At 44.1% G+C, this 24,786-nt stretch overlaps 1 protein-coding gene across 2 annotated transcripts in view; it reads right to left on the reverse strand.

Annotated features, from left to right (window-relative positions):
* The window catches only part of Taf15 (TATA-box binding protein associated factor 15), a 52,472-nt gene extending 38,726 nt beyond the window's left edge, over positions 1-13,746 (reverse strand). For both annotated transcript variants that reach the window (XM_070027169.1, XM_070027168.1), the window contains exons 1-2: positions 13,646-13,746; positions 1,062-1,101 (exon numbers count right to left, since the gene is read on the reverse strand). In XM_070027169.1, the coding sequence (XP_069883270.1) occupies positions 1,062-1,101; positions 13,646-13,652 (47 nt within the window). In that variant the 5' untranslated portion in view covers positions 13,653-13,746. The remainder of the gene's footprint in view (positions 1-1,061; positions 1,102-13,645) is intronic.
* Between the last annotated feature and the right edge of the window lie 11,040 nt (positions 13,747-24,786).

Raw genomic sequence — 24,786 nt, forward strand, 5'->3', positions numbered from 1 at the left:
TAGGTTCTCCCTATATAGCATAGGCTGGCCTCAAAATTGTAATCCTCCTGTCTTACTTTCTATGTGCTTTGATTACTAGCATTTGCCACCCACCTAGTTTCCCTAATAAAATTGTAATCCTCCTGTCTTACTTTCTATGTGCTTTGATTACTAGCATTTGCCACCCACCTAGTTTCCCTAATTTTAAAAGCACATTTCATTTGCCAGATGCCTATTAAGAAGGTGGCACTACCTTATGAGAATCAAATTAAATCCATTTTTTCAGAAAGCTCAGAACTTAATGACCATAGATACCTAATATGCTATTCTGAATATTACTAGGCTCCAAACCATTTATAGCCTAAGTTGAAGACTGTTTTTCTAGCAAGCAAGTCTTCTAAAGGTATATTCACTTCAAATATTTTTGTGAACATAAGGACTCAAAAATTGCTAAACATTTTTTCTAGTGCTTTAAAGAAATTGTTACAAAAGATTATATACCATCAAAAAATGAAATGCTGCCGGGCGCTGGTTGCTCACGCCTATAATCCTAGCTACTCAGGAGGCTGAGATCTGAGGATCGCGGTTCAAAGCCAGCCCGGGCAGGAGAGACCGTGAGACTCCTATCTCCAATAAAACCACCAGAAAGCCGGAAGTGGCGCTGTAGCTCAAGTGGTAAAGCGCTCGCCTTGAGCTGAAGAGCTGAGGGACAGCGCCCAGGCCAAGTTCAAGCCCCACAGCCGACCAAAAAAAATAAATAAATAAAATAAAATAAAATGAAATGCTTTTTCTGAGAACCTAATAACCTCTTAACAATTTCTTCAAAGTAATTAAAACAATCATTACACTAAGTAGGATTATCTTAATTTCCAGGATTCATCTATATTATAAACACTTTTAAAATAGGTAATATTTCTTAGCACCTATTTATACTCTCTTCCCAATGGGAAGCTAATATTTAATTATTTTAAGATATTCCCATAGCAAGTCCCAAAACAGAAACCTACCAGAATTTATAACTAAATTCCTTTTTTCTCAATACTAGTTTTTCATGGTATTATTAAAATATATGTATACTTTACCTTTGTTGCTCACCCCCAGACTGACCGTAACTTCCAGAATCTAAAACACATAAAAACAATTTTAAATCTTATTTAAAAATCTTTCACCTATGACTTTAGCTCATATAGATGAAATATGGCAAAGAAATGTCAAAAATGAAGTGCAAGCCAGGTGCCTGTGGCTCACTCTTATAATCCTAACTACTCAGGAGGCTGAGACTAGCAGATCCTGGTTCAAAGCCAGCCCAGGGAAGGAAAGTTCATGAGACTCTTATCCTAATTAACCACCAGAAAACCGGAAGTGGTGCTGTGGTTCAAGTAGTAGAGCAGCCGCCTGGAACTGAAAAGCTGAAAGACAGCACCCAGGCCCAGAGTTTAAGCCCCACGTTTGACCAAAAAAGAAAATTGTAGAAAGTAAAACCTCAAGTTAAATACTGTACAGGGAGAAAACTATACAAGTGGTATTTTCGTTCTTTTCTTTTCTTTTTTTTTTTAACAATAACTACATTTTTAAAATCACAGCTTTAGCAGGGGATGGGTGCTATGCACTTCTAAGCCCAGCTACTGGAAGGAGGATCACGATTGCCAGCTCTGGGCAAACACGAAATAACTAGAGCAAAAAGGACTAGGAGATGACTCAAGTGGTAGAGTACCTGAATGAGGCTGGAGCCCGAGTTCAAACCCCAGTACCATCCCCCCACGGAAAAAAAAACAAAAAAATCACTCAGGCTGAGTGAGGTAGCTCACATCTGTAGTGCTAGCTAGTCAGGAGATCATGACTCAAAACCAGCCTGGACAAAAAAATGTTAACAAGGGCTGGGAAGGTGGCTCAGTGGTAGAGTGCTTGCCTTGCATGCTTGAGGCCCTGGGTTCAATTCCTCAGCACCACATAAACAAAAAGAAAAAAGCCAGAAGTGGTGCTGTGGCTCAAAGCGCTAGCCTTGAGGTGAAGAGCTGAGGGACAGCGCCCAGTCCCAGAGTTCAGGCCCCACGACCGACAAAAAAAAAAAAATGTTAACAAGACCCTATCTGAACAAGCATGGCAATATATAAACCACTCCTCTGTATCAGACTGCTTTGGCCATCAACACCAAAAAAGGGTTGCTTAAGACTTTTTACAGCTGCTCAGTTAGCTGTTGACTCCAATTTTTGCCAAGTTTTCAGGAACTCAGTCAAGTTAGCAATACCTGCTTCTATCCTCCATTTTAAACTCTGAGGAAAAATGCTGCTTTTGGGCTAACCAATCGGACATTGTTAGAGAAAATAACAAATTTTGGAGAATATATAAACTCAATACAGAATCCCCCCTTCCATTCCTCTTCCTCCCCCTCAAAGGACTTCTGGCTGGCTCCTTTCCTGAGCCCAGTTATCATGATTTTACTAGTGGTATCTGTGGGGCCCTGTCTTGTCAAATGTCTTACTCATTTTCTCCAGGAACATGTCCGAACTTTCACATCCCTGAGGATGACCAAGTTTTTCATGTCCTCAGGACTCCTTAACAGAGAAGAGATCTGGGCCACAAAACTCCTCCCCTTAACCAAGAAGCCTAACCAACATAACACCTAATGGGAGACCAATGCCCAAGTCAGCAGGAAGTAGCCAGAAAAGATAACTGCAGACCTCTTTCCCCAGTCTCCTCTCCCAGCCCAATCCTTTTATCCATCCAAAGAGAAGAAGGACTTACCTCTCCCTTCTGGGCCCAATCTTTTGATCTAAAGATGGACTATAAAGAATTGACCCCTGCCTTATTCCCCCAGGTCAAGCAAAACACCAGGTGCGTGCTCAAGTGCTTGATCGCAGGCAGGTCATTCCCACTTTGGCTTAGCTGAAAGTTCCCTCAGCCCAGGTAGAACATTCCATTCTGGGTCTGGCCAAGGACATCCCCCACCTTGGCTTCCAAGAAACCATATAGCCTGTTTTGTTTTGTTTTGTTCTGCTTCCTTGTTAAGACCCATAAGCCTGACCCCAAATCCACCCATTCCTACAACCTCCATTCCCGCAGGAAGGTTTAATGCCCCTCACTGTACCTCTATAAAGAGTCCTCGCCTGTTGGAGGTGAAAAAAATACTGAAACGTGTTTTTTTTCTTTCAGTAATTCAAAGTATCACCCGCATAAAAAATTGTTGAGGAGGTTCTCTATCCATTAGACTTCTAGACAAAGTCAAATGAATGCCTTGTCCATTTGTAATGAACAAAATCAATTTTATATGATTTTTTTTTTTTGCCAGTCCTAGGGCTTGAACTCAGTGCCGGGGCACTGTCCCTGGCTTCTTTTTGCTCAAGGCTAGCACTCTACCACTTGAGCCACAGCACCACTTCTGACCTTTTCTATTTATGTGGTACTGAGGAATCAAACCAGGACTTCATGCACGGTAGGCAAACACTCTACCACTAAGCCATATTCACAGCCCATGAAATATTTTAAAGTTATAAAATATGCAGGTGCCAGAGGCTCACACCTGTAATCCTAGCTACTCAGGAGGCTGAGGTCTGAGTATCATGGCCCAAAGCCAGCCAATCAACCACCAAAAAGCCAGATAGAGGTATGGCTCAAGTAGTAGAGCACCAGCCTTGAACAAACAAGCCAAGTGAGAATATGAAATCCTGAGTTCAAGCCCCAGTACAAACTATAAAATGTGTCTTAAATTGCTATAGGATCAGCCTCAATATTAAAAGTATTCCTGTCCAACAATTCTAAAACCCTCCTCAAAATCAAATAAAATCAGTAACATTCTTTTTTGTCCAATTAATATAAAGCTACTATAAGTAGAGTTAATTGCTATTGGTCACATAAGTAGGGTTAGCCACAATTCCTCAGTAAAGATTCCCCAACCTGAAAGGAAAGTAGGGTGCAAGTGGTAATGCTAGCCTTCAGTGAAAAAGCCAAGTGAAAGCATAAGGCCTAGTTCAGACCCCAATGCTGGCACACATACACACACAAAAAAAAGATCTTTAAACTGATAGAGCAAGACAATTTTTTTTTTGGGTCCGGTCGTGGGGCCTGAACTCTGGGCCTGGGCACTGTCCCTCAGCTCTTCAGCTCAAGGCTAGCGCTCTACCACCTGAGCCACAGCGCCACTTCCGGCTTTTTTTCCTTTTGCTTATGTGGTGCTGAGGAATCAAACCCAGGGCCTCAGGCATGCAAGGCAAGCGCTCTACCACTGAACCACCTTCCCAGCCCATGCAAGACATTTTTTAAACTTTTAATTTTAAGACTTCGACTGGACAAACTATTTCTATGAACATAAGGAGCATTACCTGAAAATTTTTATTATACAAAATATACATTTACTGCTATGCCCATAATAAAATGACTAGTTGTAGCTTAACTACCACAAAAAAAAAAACCAGGGAAATGATACTACTGAATCTAAATGGACCATAAGAATAATTGCAGCCATCAAATTGCAAAAAAAAAATTACATAAACCAGAGTGAAAACAATTATGGTAGGGTAAAGAAATATGAATAAGATAGCCAAAAGACACTTAGGAAGTACATGAGGCGAACCTGTGATATGGGTTCCCTAAGAATCAAGTCTAATACTACAGTGTTTTCTTTTGATTCAGGCAAAACTATAGAACATACAGCAACTAAACCATGTAAGCTTATCTCAAATAAGTACGTAGGTCCTTAACTTAGGTCCTTGGTTCTCTCAATCCTCTGAAATTGTAAATCTTTAAGGAAGCAGGGGGCTAGTAGCTCACACCTATAATCCTAACTACTGGGAAGGCTAAGAGCTGAGGATAATAATTCAAATCTAGTCCAGGCAGGGAAGTCCATGAGATTCTTTTTTTTATTTTTTTGTCAGTCATGGGACTTAAACTCTGGGCCTAAACGCTATTGCACTGTCCCTCAGCTCTTCTGCTAAAGGCTAGCTTTCTACCACTTGAGCCACAGCACCACTTCTCATTTTCTGGTGATTAATTGGAGACAAGAGTCTCTCGGGGAGTTTGCTGCCCGGACTGGCTATGAACCTGGATCCTCAGATCTTAGCCTCCTGAGTAGCTAGGATTACAGGTGTGAGCCACCAGTGCCTGTCAATACCATCTTTTGAGAGGAGCCCAGAAGGAAGGAGTTGGAGTGGAGAGACAGGGGCCATGAATGTACAATGGAAAAGCAGATCCTCCAAAGTCCTGCCTCCCTGGAGACCACAGCTGGCTGACTCAGGCTGTAGGAACCTCCTCTCAGCTTAGGCTCCCATCTCTCTTTCCTCTCTTCCACCTTTTTTTTTTTTTTTTTTTTGGGGGGGGGTCAGTTGTAGGGCTTGAACTTAGGGCCTGTACACTGTCCCTGAGCTCTTTTGCTCAAGGCTAGCACTCACCAACTTGAGCCACAGAGCCACTTCTGGTTTTTCTAGTGGTTAATTGGAGATAAGAGTCTCATGGACATTTCTGCCCAGACTGGCTTTTTTAAAGGCTGGGAATGTGGTTTAGTGGTAGAATGCTTGCCTAGAATGCATGAAGCCCTGGGTTTGATTCCTCAGAACCACATAAACAGAAAAGGCCAGAAGTGGCACTGTGGCTCAAGTGGTAGAGTGCTACCTCTGAGCAAAAGAAGCTCAGGGAAAGTGCCCAGGCCCTGAGTTCAAGCCCCAGGACCAGCAACAAAACAACACAAAAACAGCTTAAAAATGGTAAGGCATCTGAAACAAATGATCATCAAGATTACCTAACATTGAACTTGTTCCTGAGCTCAAAATCATTCCAAAGCGCTTTTAAATTTACAAAATGTGTGGGGTTAACTCTGATTTTTTCTAACTAATCCACTAAAGTCAGAAAAGTTATTTTCTACATTATTCTTTGCAGGCTAGGGCTTTTTCCTCTTGGTGTATGTCCCCTATGTGCTCCAAAAGAATTAGTTTCTAAATTTTAAGCAAATTCTGTAAATTTGCACTAATATAGTATCCAGGTATTACTGTTTGATCATATATTTGCCTTATTAGTAGCTAAAGTATTCCTATTTTTTTTTGGGGGGGGTCTGGTCATGGGGCCTGAACTCTGGGCCTGGGCGCTGTCCCTCAGCTCTTCACCTCAAGGCTAGCACCCTACCACTTGAGCCACAGCGCCACTTCCGGCTTTTTTTTTCTGCTTATGTGGTGCTGAGGAATCGAACCCAGGGCCTCATGCATGCAAGGCAAGTGCTCTACCACTGAGCCACCTTCCCAGCCCTCCTATTTTGTTTTTGAAATAGAATCTTAGTAGTTGGCCTCAAACTTGTAATCCTGCTACACACAGCCTGAATCCCCAGGAATACATCAAGCACAGGAAGCCTTTGTAACTTCCATTTGATTGCAGACTTGTCTATTTCTTATGGTCATTTTTTTGTTGTTTCTATCTTTTGAGGCTACGTTATTAGACTCATAAAACTGCAATATATCTGGTAAACTTCTTTTTAACATTACATGAAGTTAACCATCAATTATACATCATCATTAAGATGGTGTTTCCCTGATCCATCTTTCTCTACCTTTTGACATTTCTTATGTTTTTGGTATAGTGTTTGAACATATGTATGTTACATATTCCCATTGTGAACACCTGTTTTTTGTTTTGCCCCTGTAGGATCTCACATTTTTGTTCAGAACTGACCTCAGACTGCATCCTATATGTGAAATGATAGGCTCTAAGGCTGGCTTATAATTGAAATGGGGGAAGAGTACCTCACTAACTTTTTGCCAGAACTGACCTTCAGTCTTAATCCTCCAACTGTCTGCTGGGATTCTTTTCTTTTCTTTTTTTTTTTTTTTTGGGGGGGGGAGTGGGGGGAGATCGGCAGTATTGAACTCAAGGGCCTGGGCACTGTCTCAGAATGCTCACTATTAGTGCTCTACCACTTGAGCCCCAACTCCACTTCCAGGTTTTTGGATAGTTAATTGGAGATAAAGAGTCTCACAGACTTTCCTACCAGGGCTTGCTTTGAACCACAATCCTCAGATCTAAACCTCCTAAGTAGCTGGGTTAAGAGGCATTGCGACACCAGCTCCTGGCTTATAGCAGCAATTTTTTAACATGCTTTTCTGGCAAAGTTCTAAACTATCTTCAACTTCCACTGAAAAACATGAACTTGAACAGCCTAATGCAAATCACAACTTCACTATCTACTTCTTCAATCTCTACATCTAATAATTTTCATCTGATGTTTTACAGTCAGTATTTACTTCTTTACTTCTTATTTACCATATTTCTTCTATATTATTTTTTAAATTCCATTTTTCCTTTCTGAATTCAATATTAGTTCATTTAGCAAAGATTCCAGTGGAATCTTCTGGAGATAAATATGACGGTTTATTTTGGTATAACATTGGTCAATGCTAGAAACATGGCTCATGTAGTAGAAAGTCTGTCTAGCAAGCACAAAGCTGAGTTCAAGCTCCAATACTACCAAAGTTCTCAGTCAAGTTATGTTACCTTTAAATTCTAAGAATCATTTCATTATTTCCTACCCTCATAAAACATCTGGGCCAGGAATCAGTGGCTCACATCTGCAATGTTAGCTATTCAAGAGGCTAAGACCTTAATGGATCACTGTTCAAAGTCAGCCTGGACAGAAGCTTCAAGCAGAAAAAGGATGTGTGTGGCCATAAGGAAGTTCAACTAGAATTTTAAGTCCTTTGTTCAAGACCTAGTACCAGCACCAAAAATAAAAGTTATACTGTAATTGTTTCCTATTTTCTTTAGACTTGCTATTGGCATTTCATAACATAAGTTTCCCATCAATTCATATAAATTTGTCTTGTGTTTAAGATTACTGCTTGTTTTAAAACAGTCAACTACTTTGGAACTTCCTTTTTTCCTAAGTCTCACTTATGCTGGCCTCAAACTTAAGAGGCTCATGCCTCAACCTCTTGAATGTTGGAATGACTGGCATGCACTACCACACTGACTTCTGGAGGAATCGTATCAATCCTATCTATATACCTCCTGCTAGGTATATACACTTTTTCCAATTCTAGAAATTATACGTGGTTCCTTTTCAAATTTCTTTGGCCATTAATACCATCATGGTCTTAAGGTTGATACACTTTTTTTAGTTAACTTTAACGGTAACACTTTTATAGATCATTTATAGGGGCTCTATTCTTTGCCACTCATCTCATTTAAGCAACTAACTGTCTCTGAATTTTCTACTTTACTGTGAATTCATCTTTTCCAAGGTTTGTCTTTCCCCCATATTCTTTGTGATCTAAATTGTGAAGTTTGCTTCAGAAAAAGGTTTTTCATTTTTAACCAGGAACCATAAGGATGTTATCAGCCAAGAAATAACTTTTGTTAATTTAAGGTTTTATGAAGCCCAAGTCCCAGGTTACAAATTCTCAGTAAAAAGTTTCCTTCTTGTTTATACTAGTACAAAGGTTTTCTTTCCTACTTTATTCCTTCACTGAAGTATGAGTCCTTCAAATCCATTTGTAAGCCTACAATTTATATAAGGGTTCTAGTCCCCATTACATAGTTCTGACAGCTCTAACATACAAAATAAAAACTAAGACATTATACTAAGACAAGAGAGAGAGAGAGAGAAAGAGAGAGAGAGAGAGAGAGCAATATCCTCTTCTGCACGGCTGCTGCCAAGTTGGCTCTAACCCTACCATGCTGGCTTTTATTTCACTTTTGGCAGTGGTGGCTTTCCCTTTCTTAAGTTTTTCCACTTTGAAGGATAAAATGATTTTCAGGATATGTTGGTCTGCCATAATGCCAAAAAGATGTGTTTTGACTTTGTGTGTTCTATGTAAAACTGACATTATACTTAAGACTAACTCAGACAATTCACCTTTGTAAAGTATTACTTATAATATACTTACAATATACATACACATACATATCTTTTCTTTTCTCTTCTTTCTAGTACTTGGGATCAAACCCAAAGCCCTGAGTGTATTATACAAAGTATCTACCACTTAATTGTACTCCAGCCCAAATATTTGTATTTTATTGAGTTTGTAATTCTTCTCTGTCAGGCATTTGTAGTACCTGAGTCAATTTCATATATAAGATTTAGAAGTGTAGTCTGGAATGTTTAAAGGCTATAACTTATTAATGGTATTAGTTGCTTAGGGGGACTTCAATCTGTTAACTTTATTAATTTAACAAAATATAATCTGAAAGCATAAGCTTTATGCAAAGTCAAAAGTATTTTATGCCAGGCGCCGGTGGCTCACACCTGTAATCCTAGCTATTCAGGAGGCTGAGTTCTGAGGATCATGGTTCAAAGCCAGCCCGGGCAGGAAAGTCCATGAGACTCTTATCTCCAATAAACCACTAGAAAACCGGAAGTAGCACTGTGGCTCAAGCGGTAGAGTACTCGCCTTGAGCTGAAGAGCGCAGGGACAGCGCCCAAGCCCAGAGTTCAAGCCCCACAACCGACAAAAAAAAAAAGTATTTTATATACTTATAACAAAATGTATCAGTGGTATATAACAAGTCTAAAAAGAACTAAAATTGATGGGCTGGGAAGATGGCTCAGTGGTAGAGCGCTTGCCTTGCATGCCTGAGGCCTTGGGTTTGATTCCTCAGCACCACATAAGAAAAAAGAAAAAAAACCCAGAAGTGGTGCTGTGGCTCAAGTGGTAGAGCGTTAGCCTTGAGCTGAAGAGCTGAGGGACAGCGCCCAGGCCCAGAATTCAGGCCCCACAACCGGACCCCCCCCCCAAAAAAAAAAACTAAAATTGAACATTTAACTGAATGTTAATTTAGAAATAAGTATGTATTAGGGCTGGGAATGTGGCTTAGTGGTAGAGCGCTTACCTACCATGCACGAAGCCCTGGGTTCAATTCCTCAGTACCATATAAACAGAAAAAGCCAGAAGTGTCACTATGGTGCTAGTCTTGAGCTTCTTTGCTCAGGGACATTCCCTAGGACCTGAGAGCAAGCCCAGAACTGGCAAAAATAATAATAAACATATATAATCATAGTCTTTTGCACACTAGAAAGCCAATCTCCACTTTTGTAATTTGGACATCAGTACTAATCAACTCTTCCACAATATAACAAAGTATAAATTTTGCAAATGGTAAATCTTGAAAAACTTCAATTTTCTGTTAAAATTACCCAGCTGTATAAAAAGCCATGTTTCATCAGCAATTACATTAATATATGAAGCCGGCTGGAAGCTCACACCCATCATCCTAGCTACTCAGGAAGGTGAGATCTGAGGATGATTGTCCAAAGCCAGCCTGGGCAGTAAAGTCCATGAGACCTTTTTTTTTTTTTTTTTGTCAGTCACGGGGGCTGAACTCTGGGCCTGGGCACTGTCCCTCAGCTCTTCAGCTCAAGGCTAGTGCTCTACCACTTAAGCCACCGCACCACTTCTGGCTTTTTCTGCTTATGTGGTGCTAAGGAATCGAACCCAGGGCCTCATGCATGCAAGGCAAGCACTCTACCACTGAGATACCTTCCCTGCCCTCCAATAAGCCACCAGAAAACCGGAAGTGGTAGAGCGCTAGCCTTGAGCTGAAGAGCTGAGAGATGCTCCCAGGCCTACAGTTCAAGCCCCACCACCGACCCCCCCCCAAAAAAAAAAAAAAGGGAATTAAGAGCCAGGAGTCAGGGGCTGGGAAGGTGGCTCAGTGGTAGAGCACTTGCCTTGCATGCATGAGGCCCTGGGTTCAATTCCTCAGCACCACATAAGCAAAAAGAAAAAAAAGCTGGAAGTGGCGCTGTGGCTCAAGTGGTAGAGCGCTAGCCTTGAGCTGAAGAGCTGAGGGACAGCGCCCAGGCCCAGAGTTCAGTCCCCACGACCCGACCCAAAAAAAAAAAAAAAAAAGAGCCAGGAGTCAGTGCTCATACCTGTAATCCTAGCTATGCAGGAGGCTGAGCTCTGAAGATAGAGGTTAAAAGCCAGCCTGGGCAAGAATCCATGAAACTCTTATCTTCAATTAATCACCATAGAAGTGGTACTGTGGTTCAAGGTGGTAGAATGCCCAGCCTTGAGCAAAAAAGCAAAAAGAGCTCAAGAACAATGCCAGGCCCTCAGTTAAAGCCCCACAACCGGGGCTGGGAAGGTGGCCCAGTGGTAGAGTGCTTGCCTTGCATGCATGAGGCCCTGGGTTCGATTCCTCAGCACCACATAAGCAAAAAGCCGGAAGTGGCATTGTGGCTCAAGTGGTAGAGCGCTAGCCTTGAGCTGAAGAGCTGAGGGACAGCACCCAGGCCCAGAGTTCAGGCCCCACAACTGGACCCCAAAAAAAAAAAAAAAGCCCCACAACCAACCCAAAAAAAAAAAAAAGGGAGGGTGGTAGTGTATGCCTCTAATTTCTGCCCTTGGGAGGCTGAAACAGGATAGAATTCCAGGCAAGCCTAGGCTACATGTGAGAGCCTGTCTCAAAAAAAAAAAAAAAAAGCTGGGCGCCCTGTGGCTCAGGCCTGTAGTCCTAGCTACTCAGGAGGCTGAGTTCTGAGGATCTTGGTTCAAAGCCAGCATTGGCAGGAAAGTCAGTGAGACTCTTATCTCCAATAAAAACGACTAGAAAACCGGAAGTGGCTCTTTGGCTTAAGCGGTAGAGCCCTCGCCTTGAGCTGAAGAGCGCAGGGACAGCACTCAAGCCCAGAGTTCAAGCCCCATGACAGACAAAAATAAATAAAATCATTCTAGCTCATGCCTGTAATCCTAGCTACTCAGGAGGCTAAGATCTAAGGATCAAAGTTTGAAGCCAGCTGGGGCAACAAAGTCCTTGAGACTTTATCTACAGTCAATTATCAGTAAACCAGAAATGGAGCAGATCTGTGGCTCAAAGTGGTAGAGTGCTAACCTTCAGCAGAAAAGCTCAGGGACAGCGTCCAGGTCCTGAGTTCAAGCTCCATGACCACCACCAACAACAACAAAAAAACATATCTGTTTTTTTGTTGTTGTTGTTGTTGTTGCCACACTTGCACTCAAACTTGATACCAGACACACCAGCTCACTGGCTGGTGCTCTACCAATTTTATTTATATTTTATGCCAAGTACTTCCGTATCCTTTTCAGGAGCTTTACATTTCATGCTTTTTATGTACCTGATAAAATATGTATATAAATACACACACAAAAATATCTACTTCTCTGAGTGTGAATTAAACAGAAATTGAAATTCAATGCCATTTACAGGTTTCCCATTAGGTCCCCAGTATTCGGCGCCTTACAGTCAAGGAAATTATAATTCTCCTGATCAATTTTTCTTGCTCTAATTGTTGGTTTTTCTTTGGTGCACTAGATTACTGAGTGTTCATTAATGTTATTAGGTTAGCCCTTAGTAAGACTGGCACTGGTGGCTCTCCGGAATTCTAGCTACGCAGGAGACCAAGATCCAAGGATCACAGTTCCAAGCCAGGCTGAGCACTAGTTAGTAAGGTCCATCTCCAATTAACCACTAACCACCAAAAAAGCTTTAGGGGAGCAGTGGTTGAAGGGGTAGAGCACCAACTTTCAGCAGAAAAAGCTAAGGGGTATAGCCTAGGCACTGAGTTCAAGACTCAGTAGTAGCGCGAGCGTGCCCCCCGGACAGGTTTTTGTTTCACCCAAACCGTAAGGCTTCGGGAAATGTTTTGCTCGCTGGGAAAGTGTTCATCTGTCATGAGTTACTAGTACGTGGATACTCTAGTCTGGGTAACCTGGGATGTAGCCCAATAGAGGGCCTGTGCAATCAGATCCTGCTAAATCAAGAGGGCCTCCACACTCTAGCAGGATCCGAACTGGCTGTCCGGCTGTCCTCAAAGGCCCACAAGTCGCCTTCTCGGTCCCACACAACAGAGGGGCCTTCTCTCGGCCAATGTAACTACTTCGAGGAAGCAACTGTGCCTTTGCTTTGGTCTGTTGTGTTTTCAGGGGAAAGCCGCTAACACCTACAGGGATTTAATCAAGAAAAAAAAAAAAATAAGCAGCAAGGGTTCACTTTTAAGTTCTTTCAAGAGACAACTGGAGATGAAGATGCAACGGCAGAGGTAGCTGAATTATACGCAAAGAAAACAACAAAAACAGAAAGCCCTCAACTTGAATCCGGGTGGTTACAGCAGAGGCAACGGCGAGAAGAAGCGTGATCTCGTGCAAGAGGCCATGTCCTTGGAAAGGGCTCCCAGAGCCTCAAGGGCCCCCCCCCACACACACACACACCTTATGAACGGAGTGAGTCAGGCAGGCTCAGCTCCACTTCGCAGATGGGGGAAACTGAGGGACGAGGCGGCCAGATGCCGGGCCCCGAAGCCTCGCGGGGCGATGCTGAGGACGAAGCGGAGAACCCCCTCCCCGCCCCTAGGATGGCGTAGACGGCCTCCGCCCCCCCCCTCCACCCCCAATTCACACACACACACACACGCGCACTCTTGGCCGGGAGCGACCAGTCTCCCCGGGTTCCAAGGACAGGGTCACAAGCCCGGTCTGCGAAGCGCTCCCGCCGGGATTTGCAGCCAGAAGGCGTTGGAAGCATGCGTGCTTCCAGTCCAACATGGCGGCGCCGAGGCCCGGCCCCCCCCACCCCGCCTCCCACACACACACACACACACACACACACACACACACAAGCCTCCCTCAGGCCGGAGGCTTTCCCTCAGGGCCCTCCGGTGGGGCGGGGAGACTGCCCAAGCCCGCCAGACCCCTTCTCGCCGCAGCGGCTGCTTGCTGAAGGAGGCACCTACCCGACATGACTAACGGCCGCGGCGCGGAGCCCCCCACAGCCCGCGGAGAACAAGGAAAACGAGAGCCAGGCGGCACAGCGGCCGGAGCTGTTCTGAGGGCTGCGCGGCGGGCTGAAGCCGATTGCGGGGCCTCGGCAGCCAATCAGCGGGTGGCGGACCGTACCATAGTGCCAAGGCAAGAGGGGTGATTCTTCACCAACACTAGCCTCCGACCCCTGAGTCCCTCTCGGTTCTCCCCTTCATGGACTGTACCATTATTGAGAGGGAATTGAAAAGGGAAAGTACCAATGTCATTGTAAGGATGGGGGAGAAGTGGAGCCAACTCCTGTTTCTGTGGCGCTTCCTGTCTTATTTCTCACTTTGTTCGGATCTGACAGAACTCGAGGTTAGCCAACGGAGGAGGAAGTACTTCCAAAACACAGACTATGGATTTAGAAATTCTCTCTTCCCCTCAAATTTGGAATGGTATGACCCCATCTCTGGGTCTCTCTGGGCTATTGCGTTCGCGCTTGAACCACCTGGGGGCGTTCGGAATCGGATGAGCTCGGAGCGGAGCTCCCGACTGAACTTTGGTACTTGATCACCTGGGGACCTGATGACCCCCTTTCCGGAACTGAACACTGGTGAGACCGGAAGAAGTGGTGGCTCACTCCTGTGATCCTAGCCACTCAGAAGGCTGAGATCTAATGATTGCACTTGGAAGCCAGTTTGAGCAAGCCACTAAAAAGCCAGACGTGGAGATGTGGTTCAAGTGATAAGAGGACCAGCCATGAACTTCAGGAAAAGCTAAGGGACAGGCCCTGCGTTCAAGATCCAGTCGCGCGCCCGAACACACACACACACACACACCTACCTGACCTCGAGAATGGGTATGGAGCTCTATTTCTCAGTACCACAGTAACAGCTTACTAATTGTCGGCACCTTACATCATCTAATTCTCAAAGCAGACTGATGAAATGTTTCCCCATGTTGCACATAAAGTAGAATTCCCTTGCCTCAGGCCATACAGATAGCCAAGGGCCAAATGAATTGCCCCTGTGGTTAAGCCTACAGCATTGCTTATGGGTTTAGCCATAATGTTATACATACAGTCAGCTCAATAGTAGGAGTAGGGGCTGAGAAAGCTCAAAGGACTAACAAAGAAATTTTCCCAGAGTATGTGCTGTCTGAGCCAAAGTCTGGGTAATTAGCAGAAGTTGACGGAGTTGAAAGTGGGCAAAAATATGTCCAGACTAGTTGTAGAACAAGCAACTCGATATGTTTGAAGTAATTCAAAGCCGGGCGCTGGTGGCTCACTCCTGTAATCCTAGCTACTCAGGAGACTGAGATCTGAGGATCACGGTTCAAAGCCAGCCCGGGCAAGAAAGTCTGTGAAACTCTTATTTCCAATAAACCACCAGAAAACCAGAAGTGGCACTGTGGCTCAAGCGTAGAGTGCTCGCCTTGAGCTGAAGAGCTGAGGGACAGCACCCAGGCCCAGAGTTCAAGCCCCATAACCGACAAAAAAAAAGGCAATTCAATACCTTTGGAGTGTAGCCTCCAGGGGACAGTAGAACATGTCAGAAAAGTAAGAGGCTAAATAGTCGAAATCTTGTGAAGTAGATTTGAATTTGAACTTTTTTATCTTGGAGGTAATAGGACTTTAACTAAAAGTAATATCAGATTTGTATTTTCCAGCTACAGAATAAAGGATGCATGGAGATGAGCCTAGAAACCAATCAAGTGGTCAAAGAAATCATTCTAACCAGATACCAAAGTGCTTGGGAATAGAGTCATAGCTGTGGAGATGGAGGTCAAGTGCACAGATTCCCAGACACACTTTGGGCTAGACCACACAAGAGCTGATGATCAGTTTGGCTGGAAAGGACTAGCACAGAGAGACTAGTCTGAGGTATCTTTTGTGTTTCCTGCATGCAAAAGTGGCTAGATAGAGGTGTCATTCACTGTATTGGGGAAGAAGAAAAAGAGAATGAAATGGAAGTGAAAGAGGAAGTTCATAATTAATGCCTTTAGATAAGAAAAAAAAAAAAAAAAAAGCATGGGGCCATCTCTTCTCATTATACCTCTAGAGGGAGTCAATGAACCCCTTCCCTGAAAATAGGAAATAGATCATTGCTATTTCCCAGGGAGCTACAGAACAAGCAAGGCTAAGGCAATAAAAATTATGACACAGCCATCAATTGTTTGGTATTTATACTGAGGAACGGCAGTCCAGAGGAGATGAGCATGTGCACTATCAGGAAAGAATCTAGCTAGAAAGGGAGGAAGGGTAGGTTTTAAGTATTTAGGGCAGGCAGAGGGTTAAAGCATGAAATACAGAGAGTATTACTCATCATTGGCTCATTGTCTGTACGACTGAAATATATTGTACAGACCCATCTCTCCCTCGGACACTGTGGTAGAAGTTAAGCATTGTTAGTGCATTGTTAAATAAACTACTGTTTATAAGCTTTTGCTATAAGCATATTTTTGTAAGATTACTTTTTTTTCTTTAAATGTACTGAGATATTGGGCACAGGGAAGACAACTTCCTAAGTGACACTTGCTAGACCCTTCTCCAGGGTGGCTGCTTTGAGCAAAGGCCTACCAATCAGATCATGCCAATACCAAAGCACAAGTCCAGTACCAGAAGACCTGTGATTGATACAAACACAGTCCTAGGCTGGGAAGGTGGCTCAGTGGTAGAGCGCTTGCCTTGCATGCATGAGGCCCTGGGTTCGATTCCTCGGCACCACATAAGCAAAAAAGAAAAAAGCCAGAAGTGGTGCTGTGGCTCAAGTGGTAGAGCGCTAGCCTTGAGCTGAAGAGCTGAGGGACAGCGCCCAGGCCCAGAGTTCAGGCCCCACGACTGGATCCAAAAAAAAAAAAAGAAAAAGAAAAAAACAAACACAGTCCTTCCTTTATATAATAAATTGTATCGGGGCTGGGAAGGTGACTCAGTGGTAAAGTGCTTGTCTTGCAAGCACTTGAGGCCCTGAGTTCGATTCCTCAGCACCACATAAGCAGAAAAAAATGGAAGTGCTGCTGTGGCTCAAGTGGTAGAGCGCTGGCCTTGAGCTGAAGAGCTGAGGGACAGCACCCAGGCCCAGAGTTCAGGCCCCACGACTGAGCAAAATAAATAAATAAATAAATATTGTATCATGATTGTTAAAATGTAATGGGAATGGGACCACTGTGATTGTTCCCCACGCCCATCCTCGCCCCCCCCCCCCATCAAAGAAGGCTGCTCCTAGGGAAAGGGAGGGAGGGCAAAGGAAAGGAGGAGAAAAATAGATATTGCTGTTTTCCGTATTTTGTAGGTGATGAACCCTAAAGCTCTGAAAGATGAAATTCTTTAGCAAGTTCGCATGGCCAGTTATGAACAGAAGCAGAGCTTCTACCAGACCTTTAAGCCAAGCTCAGTGATCTATTCACAGTGTCCCTTTGCTCTCAAACTTGAAACTTCCTCCAGGTCCATGCTGTTCTGAGGCTTCTTTCCTTACCATGGGCAGGCTCGCAGACTGCCAGTTGTACCATGCCTCCTGTCTTTGAGGCTTTTTCTTGTCTTGCAGATGATGCGATTGGGAATGATTATATCTGCAATAAGCAGTACATCATCTCTAACAGATTTTTAAGAAGACCTCTTAACCCCCAACTCATTCCTGACATCCATACTTGAGGAGCTTGCACCTATCCCTGCAGATTGTGTTGTTTTAGTTCAAAACAATTCCTTCCTGCAGGACTGGAGTTGTGGTCTAGCATTCTCTCTAGGCCTCTGGTTCTATTCCCAGTCTTGCAAAGAAAAAGAAAGGAAAATTAGAAGAGATGAAGACATGTCTTCTATCTCAGCCACAAAGGAGGACTACCCTTACCAGGGGTGTCCAGAGCTCCAGTTTCCATGGTAACCCTGGCTCTTGGACTGTAGACCCAGCCTCCTGTCCTTATCCCTCCGTTCTGTGGCTGGCAGAGTTGTGTTGTTTTTATGTGTTCATTATGTATAAGGGTTCTTTCCCCTCCTTTTCAATTTGCCAGATAACTTCACAGTTTCTCCTGTAATGTCTGTTGAGCTTGCCATCCCGTCCCACCCCTGGTACAGGCCTTGTAAGGACAGCATCAGGACTGACAATTTACTTAGCACAAAAGGCTGTCACCTGAGATGGCCATTTGAGCAGAGATCTGACCTGTTTTTACCAAAGTTTCTCTGGCTAATGTTTGGAGAATACAATAGACTATGAATGGCAAGGCCAGGGAAGGGAAGCAAGGAGAACTTATGGTTAGACCACAGTGAACCTCAGGCCACAGTGGAATCCTGTGGAACCCAATAGTCAGACCGCAAAATTCAAAGCTTTCATATTTTGCCAATTTGTTCTCTAATTGGGTATGACATACTTCCTCTCTAACCTTCCAATGTCTAGCACAGTGCCCAAAACAATAGGCAGTTTTTTAAGAGGAAGGAGGAAAACGTCGTATTCATGAACAAATAAATAAAAACAATAACAAAACCACATGACTTGTATTTCTAACTCGTCAGTAAACTCCTCAAGATTTAAGAACTTATCTAAAACTTTCCTATGTCACCTCTGAAGCACAAAGTGTTCCATGAGTGTCTGTTGAAAGAATGACAGCCACTCTGTGTCAAGTGCTACAGATAGAATTTGGCCATTGTTAACCACCTTCCCTCCCCCTGCTCCCCAGAGAGGTGTCACCAGAGCCCAGTTCCTCTGGCCTTCCTCGAGAGCAGGCCTCCCAGGGCCAAGTACCTAAGCAGGAGACTCCTTATAAAAGACCCAACTGCCCCATCCTGTCCTCTGACTGTGGCAGGCGTTTCCTGTTTGGGGTGGAAAGGAACCAGACACTTTCCTGTTAGCAGGTCTTTTAAGCAAAGTAGCAGATGCTGAGCAGGTCTTGGCCCAGCCTTTCAGGCCAGATGCCTGGCGGGCAGACAGCCTCTCATGTGGACGGGAAATGGGGCACTGGGCCAGATTGGCCAGGCTTTTATTGTGCTCCTTACAAATCTCCTGGGTCCTGGTTGTGAGTAAAAAAAACAAAGCAGAAGAAACTTACACTTTGCTTAAACATGATGTATATTAGAGAAGACACACCTGCTCTGAGCTGGAAGGCATTGCCCAGTACGGAAGGTGCTTCTGTGATTGTTCTGGGCTATATTGCCAGGATGTTAGCCTGCTAAAGTGTGAAACTGCAAAGAATAAAACACACAATGCACACTTGTGTCTCTACACCCAAGAGCCAGCATTTTACAGGGTTGCAGATACTAATTTTCTAGCTCACTCTGCATAGAATGTCAGCGTTGTAGAAAAAGAAATTCTCTTTGTCCCATTTGAAAATGGCAGAAACTCCAAAGGCTTATGTTGCAATGGTACCAGGTGAAAGGGTACTAGTTCTCTCCCCAAATGTCTTGCCTTTTCCAGATTCACTTGACCATATGCATGTGTTCAGAAAGGCAGACAGGTGGACAGGCAGGTACACTTGTGAACACGACCTAAACTGATGACACTGCATCTGCTGTGCTTAGAGAGGGAACATATATCTTCCACCAGCAGAGGCAGATACTAGAAAGCCAAAGCTTCAGGAATTGCATCACAACTAAAAATGTGGAGGCTACTGATAGCCACAAATGTACCTTATTCCAGCTGGAGTCCTCAGCTCTAGAGAAAGCCTCTTCAGCTCTCTCAAACTCATGCTTTGTCTCCAATATTCCTTATGTTAATCCTGTTCTTGAGTTTAGTTCTCCCTGAGTGCCTTTCTTCAGAGTCCAAAATTCCTTCTGATAAAATCTGCTTTGAGGGGCTGGGAAGGTGGCTCAGTGGTAGAGTGCTTGCCTCGCATGCATGAGGCCCTGGGTTCAATTCCTCAGCACTACGTAAACAGAAAAAGCCAAAAGTGGTGCTGTGGCTCAAGTGGTAGAGTACTCGCCTTGAGCTGAAGAGCTGAGGGACAGTGCCCAGGCCCAGAGTTCAGGCCCCAGACCCAACCAAAAATAAAAATCTGCTCTGAGTTCTGCTGACATCCAGAGGAGATGAAAAGAGCAGAGTCTAGGTTGATTGTTCCTCCTTTTATCAAGAGAGGAACTGAGGCATAAAGGTTTCTCATCCAGGTTCCCAGGTCCTGCTCCACTCAAGGGAACCTGTGGTGGCTTTTCATCAGAGCCAGAGGAATGGCCTGGAGAGGCAAGTGCCAGCTACTCCCTTTGTCAGGCAACATGCCCAGGTCTGGCATGAGTTCCAGAGAAGTTCTGTCCACTCTTGGGAGGGCTTGGAGGCCCTGAGGGGTGAGCCAAACTTCAGTTCTGCCAGTGGAAGGGAGAGGGAGGCAGCTCTTTTGGAAGAAGAGGGGTAGTGAAGTCTGCCAACCCAGCTGGGTCAGAAACTGCTCAGCCAAGATAGAGCAAGAGGGAAGCTGAGAGTTAGACCATTGGTAAACCCACAGCTGTCTTCCTTTTGGACTGTGGTATTTAGTAGTTAATGATTCAGAAGTCTGAAACTGGCCGCAGGAATCAGAACTCTGTGTGTGTGTGTGTGTGTGTGTGAGAGAGAGAGAGAGAGAGAGAGAGAGAGAGAGAGAGAGATGAGAATGCTGGGATCAAACCTAGGACCTTGTACATGTTAGAAAAGCATTGTACCACAGAACTACATCCCCAGCCGGAAACTCAAATTTTTAAATAAGGGCTTCTAAGTGATTCACTTCAGGTCAACTTAGAATCACATTTAATAAATTTGACCTCAGTCAAGATAATGTAGGTGTTTAAGGGTCTAAGATCTGGGGTATACTGTGCAGGTTTGAATCCTGACTCCATTCGATTTATGACCTTGGACAAATAAAATAATCTCTGTAGATTGCAATTCAAAGCCAGCCTGGGAAGCGTCGCTGTGGCTTAAATTGGTAAGGATAATTCCCAGGCCCGGAGTTCAAGCCTCATGGCAAAAAAAAAAAAAAAAAAGAAAAAAGAAAAGAAAACACCAGAAAAAAAATAATCTCTATATCTCAGTTTATTTCTCTTTAAAAATAAGGATGCTTCCAGGTGCTGCTAGCTCACCCTTGTAATCCTAGCTACTCAGGAGACTGAGATCTGAAGATTGTAGCTGCATCCATGAGACTCTTATCTCCAATTCACATCACCAGAAAGCTAGAAGTAGAGCTGTGGATCAAGTGGTAGAGTGCCAGCCTTGAACAAAAAAGCTAAGGGACAACATCCAGACCCTGAGTTCAACTCCAGTGCCAGCACACACAACACAAAAAAAAGAATTAAGGAAAAGATGAAGATGCTAATAATAGTAGCATTCTCATAATGAGGTCCAAAGATTCATCACATTCATTGCACATGTGAATTTTACAAGTATTAATTATTATTATTTATTCTAAATCCTCATTCCTATCCCCATCCCCGCTTTGCCAGAGAAAGAATGATATTGAATCAATATAAGGATTTATCAACACAGAATTGTTTTAGGTGTGATTAATCTGTAGGGTCTGCTTTAAAAATCCCTACTCCTCCCCTATGGCCCAGCCATACCACTCCTAGGCATCTATCCTGAACAACAGGAACCAGGATACAAGGACACATGCACCTCCATGTTCATTGCAGCACTGTTTACAATAACCAAGATATGGAATCAACCAGATGCCCCACTACAGATGGATGGATCCAAAAATTGTGGCACCTACATACAATGGAATATTATGCAGCCATTAGAAAGGACTAAATAGGGGCTGGGAAGGTGGCTCAGTGGTAGAGTGCTTGCCTTGCATGCCTGAGGCCCTGGGTTCAATTCCTCAGCACCACATAAGCAAAAAGAAAAAAGCCGGAAGTGGCGCTGTGGCTCAAGTGGTAGAGTGCTAGCCTTGAGCTGAAGAGCTGAGGGACAGCGCCCAGGCCCAGAGTTCAGGCCCCACAACTGGACCCCCCCCCAAAAAAAAAGAAAGGACAAAATAATGAATGGCATTTGCAAGGAAATGGATGGAACTAGAAAAAATCATGTTGAGTGAGATAAGCCTCCCTGATAAGTGGATGTTAAATCCAAAACATGAGGAGATATGACAAAGTAGACAAGACTTGAGAAACAAAGGACCTCCACTCATCTGGTTGAATCATTACTAAATGACCCCATGCTGCTGATCACATATATGGTATATATGTGCACATTGGAGGGAAACTAGGAGGAGGACACAGCAACAGTGAAATGGGCAAAACACAACAGCGGGACCCATCAGCTGCACTAGACATTGATCAAAAAGAACTAAGCAACTCAATGGCAGTGATGGGAGGGAGGGAATGAGAGGGAAAGAGGGAACAGCTGACACTAAGCAAAAGGAAAGAAATGTACATATCACCCTATATAGAAGAAATAACTGTATTGTCAAAGCTCATAGGACTCATAAACTTTATAGACCATGATAAAGACAGTTTGCCCCATGAAGGTTAGAATCTGTTTGTGACTTTAACTAAGTCTCACTATCTCACAGTATTGTGATGAGAGGGGCAAACTGGGGGGAAAGTGAAAGAAGGGGTGACATTGTCCAAAAGAGAAATGTATTCATTATCTGACTTATGAAATGGTAACCCCTCTGTACAACACCTTAGTAAGAACAATAAAATTATATTAAAATAAAAAACCCCTATTCTAAGAACTTCTTTTCAGGAAACTGACCTCAGATTTCTCTCTTATATCTTTTTTTTTTTTTTTTTGGTCTGGTTGTGGGGCCTGAACTCTGGGCCTGGGTGCTGTCCCTCAGCTCTTCAGCTCAAGGCTAGCGCTCTACCACTTGAGCCACAGCACCACTTCCAGCTTTTTTTTTCTTTTTGCTTATGTGGTGCTGAGGAATCGAACCCAGGGCCTCATGCATGCCAGGCAAGCGATCTACCACTGAGCCACCTTCCCAGCCCTTCTCTCTTATATCTTTACCAGGGTGCATACAGTAGGCTGCCCTCAAGGCTGGCGCTCTACCACTTGAGCTATACTTCACTTTTGGCTTTTTGGTGGTTAACTGGAGATAAGTTAACCATTGAGATAAGTTAATCATGGACTTCTGTACCTGGGCTAGTTTCAAATCATGATCCTTAGAACTCAGACACTGGAGTAACTAGCATTACAAGCATGAGCCTCCAACACTCACTATGATGAATCGAAATATTGCATGGCACCCACTTGTATCAAAGAATTATTTATTATTAATGTGATAATCAAGTTGCATAGGGTGAGGTTTTCTTTTTTTTTATTTGCTAACTAGCAACTCTATCCTACTCTTTTTCCAAATCTCTCTCCTGGCATACCACAGGATTTTATTTGAACCAACAGTGCTTCAATCTGTTTGGTCCTTAGCTAAAAACCTTCATTTCCAGTTTACCCAGCTAGACTGGAAGCTCTCTGAGGGCACGGCCCAAATATTATTTTCTCTGAGGTGTCCACTCAGGAAGGGATGCTCCTTATAGATGTACACAGGGGCACCTGCAGAGAGAGGACATAGATGAGCAAAGAAATCTATTTTCAACTTGGTGCTCCCAGCAGATGCCAGGCACAAGGATGTCTGCCCCATGCAAGGGTGTTGTTTTTTTTTGTTGTTGTTTTGTTTTGTTTTTCCTCATTGATCTACCCAGAGAAATACCTGTTTCTAATTGGTTCTTCCAGGACTGGTTGATTGGAAGGTAAAGAGAGCCTGTTTCCTATTACTGTCACCAAAGCATTTCCTGTTTCAAAGATGACTATTCAAAGAACATTTTCCAATTTCTCTACCCAGTGGGTCGTCTTCTAAATTGAACAAAATTTCTGTGCACCATTGAGGCCCTAAGCCTCAGGGTTAGAACACTGTGTTACTTTTGCTTTGTACTTTATAGATTCCAGACTATTTTCATGCACACACACGCCCATCTAATAATCCTACAAGGACCTCCAGCAGTTGGCATGAGGGTTCTATTAGCACTTTACAGATGAGTGGACTAGGCTAGAAGAGAGATGGCAATGTATGCTCAGTATAGAAGTTAGACAACGAATACTTCACTTTTTCATGGCTCCAATTTAGCAAACGTTTTCACAGAAATCTTTTTATCCAGCCAAGTGCAGGTGACTTGTTTCTATAATCCTAGCTACTCAGGAAGCTGAGATCTGAGGACCACAGTTCAAAGCCAGCCCCAGCTGTAAGATTTTAGCTCCACTTAACCAGCAAGACACAAGAAGTGGAGGTATGGCTCAAGTGGTAAAGCCAGCTCTGAGCTAAAAAGCTAAAGGCCAGTGCCCAAGTCCTGAGTTCAAGCCCTAGCACAATAGGGGTGGGGGGAGGAAAAAGAAAGAAAGAAAGAAAGAAAGAAAGAAAGAAAGAAAGAAAGAAAGAAAGAAAGAAAGAAAGAAAGAAAGAAAGAAAGACAGGAAGGAAGGAAGACAGGAAGGAAGGAAGGAAGGAAGGAAGGAAGGAAGGAAGGAAAAAAGAAAAGCCTCATCTCCTCCTTATATGGAATAAATAGGGCCCTTTATGCTCATTTTCTCTTTTCATCTTCATGAAACTCTGGGAAATGTCGTGTGCTCTCATTTTATTTACAAGGGAACTGATGTGTGGAGAGGCTAAATCATTTGCTAAAGGTCGCACCGCTGCAGCTTACTATATTCATACTGTGTGCATGCTCCCAGGTACTACGCCCATTTATTTCCAGGCAATCCCATGAGCTATGTATCTTATTACCACCATTTCCTGATGAGAAAAGCAGACTTTGAGAGAGTGAGTGACTGGCCCAAGACCATTCTGTCCCAGCAGGTGTCTGGGACCAGGATTCACGAGGGTACCAAAGAAACTGATCTCCCACTCCTGACCGAATTCATCCACACCCTTTCCGGCATACCGGGACCCCTCTTCCTCGAAGTCTTTGGCAGCACCCACTATCCAGAGACCTTTATTTCCCGGCCCTCCCAGGAGAGATTCACGAACCACTGGAGATAGCCGGGTTGGGGGGGGGGGCAGGGGGAAGGGAGGGAGGGAGGCACGAAGGGAGAGGGACGGACGGGAGACCAGGGTGGCGGGGCGCGGTGGCGGAAGAGGCTGAGGACCGCGGTGGTGTTGTTCCAGCGGCGGAGCGGGGTGGGTGGGGCTGGGGCTTGGCACTCCCGCCCCTCTCCCCTCCCTTCCTCCCTCGGTCCTCGCGCCCGCAGACCCACGG

Source organism: Dipodomys merriami, unplaced genomic scaffold, assembly GCF_024711535.1.
Source record: "Dipodomys merriami isolate MVZ:Mamm:240054 unplaced genomic scaffold, mDipMer1.0.p SCAF_19, whole genome shotgun sequence".
Classification (NCBI taxonomy): domain Eukaryota; kingdom Metazoa; phylum Chordata; class Mammalia; order Rodentia; family Heteromyidae; genus Dipodomys; species Dipodomys merriami.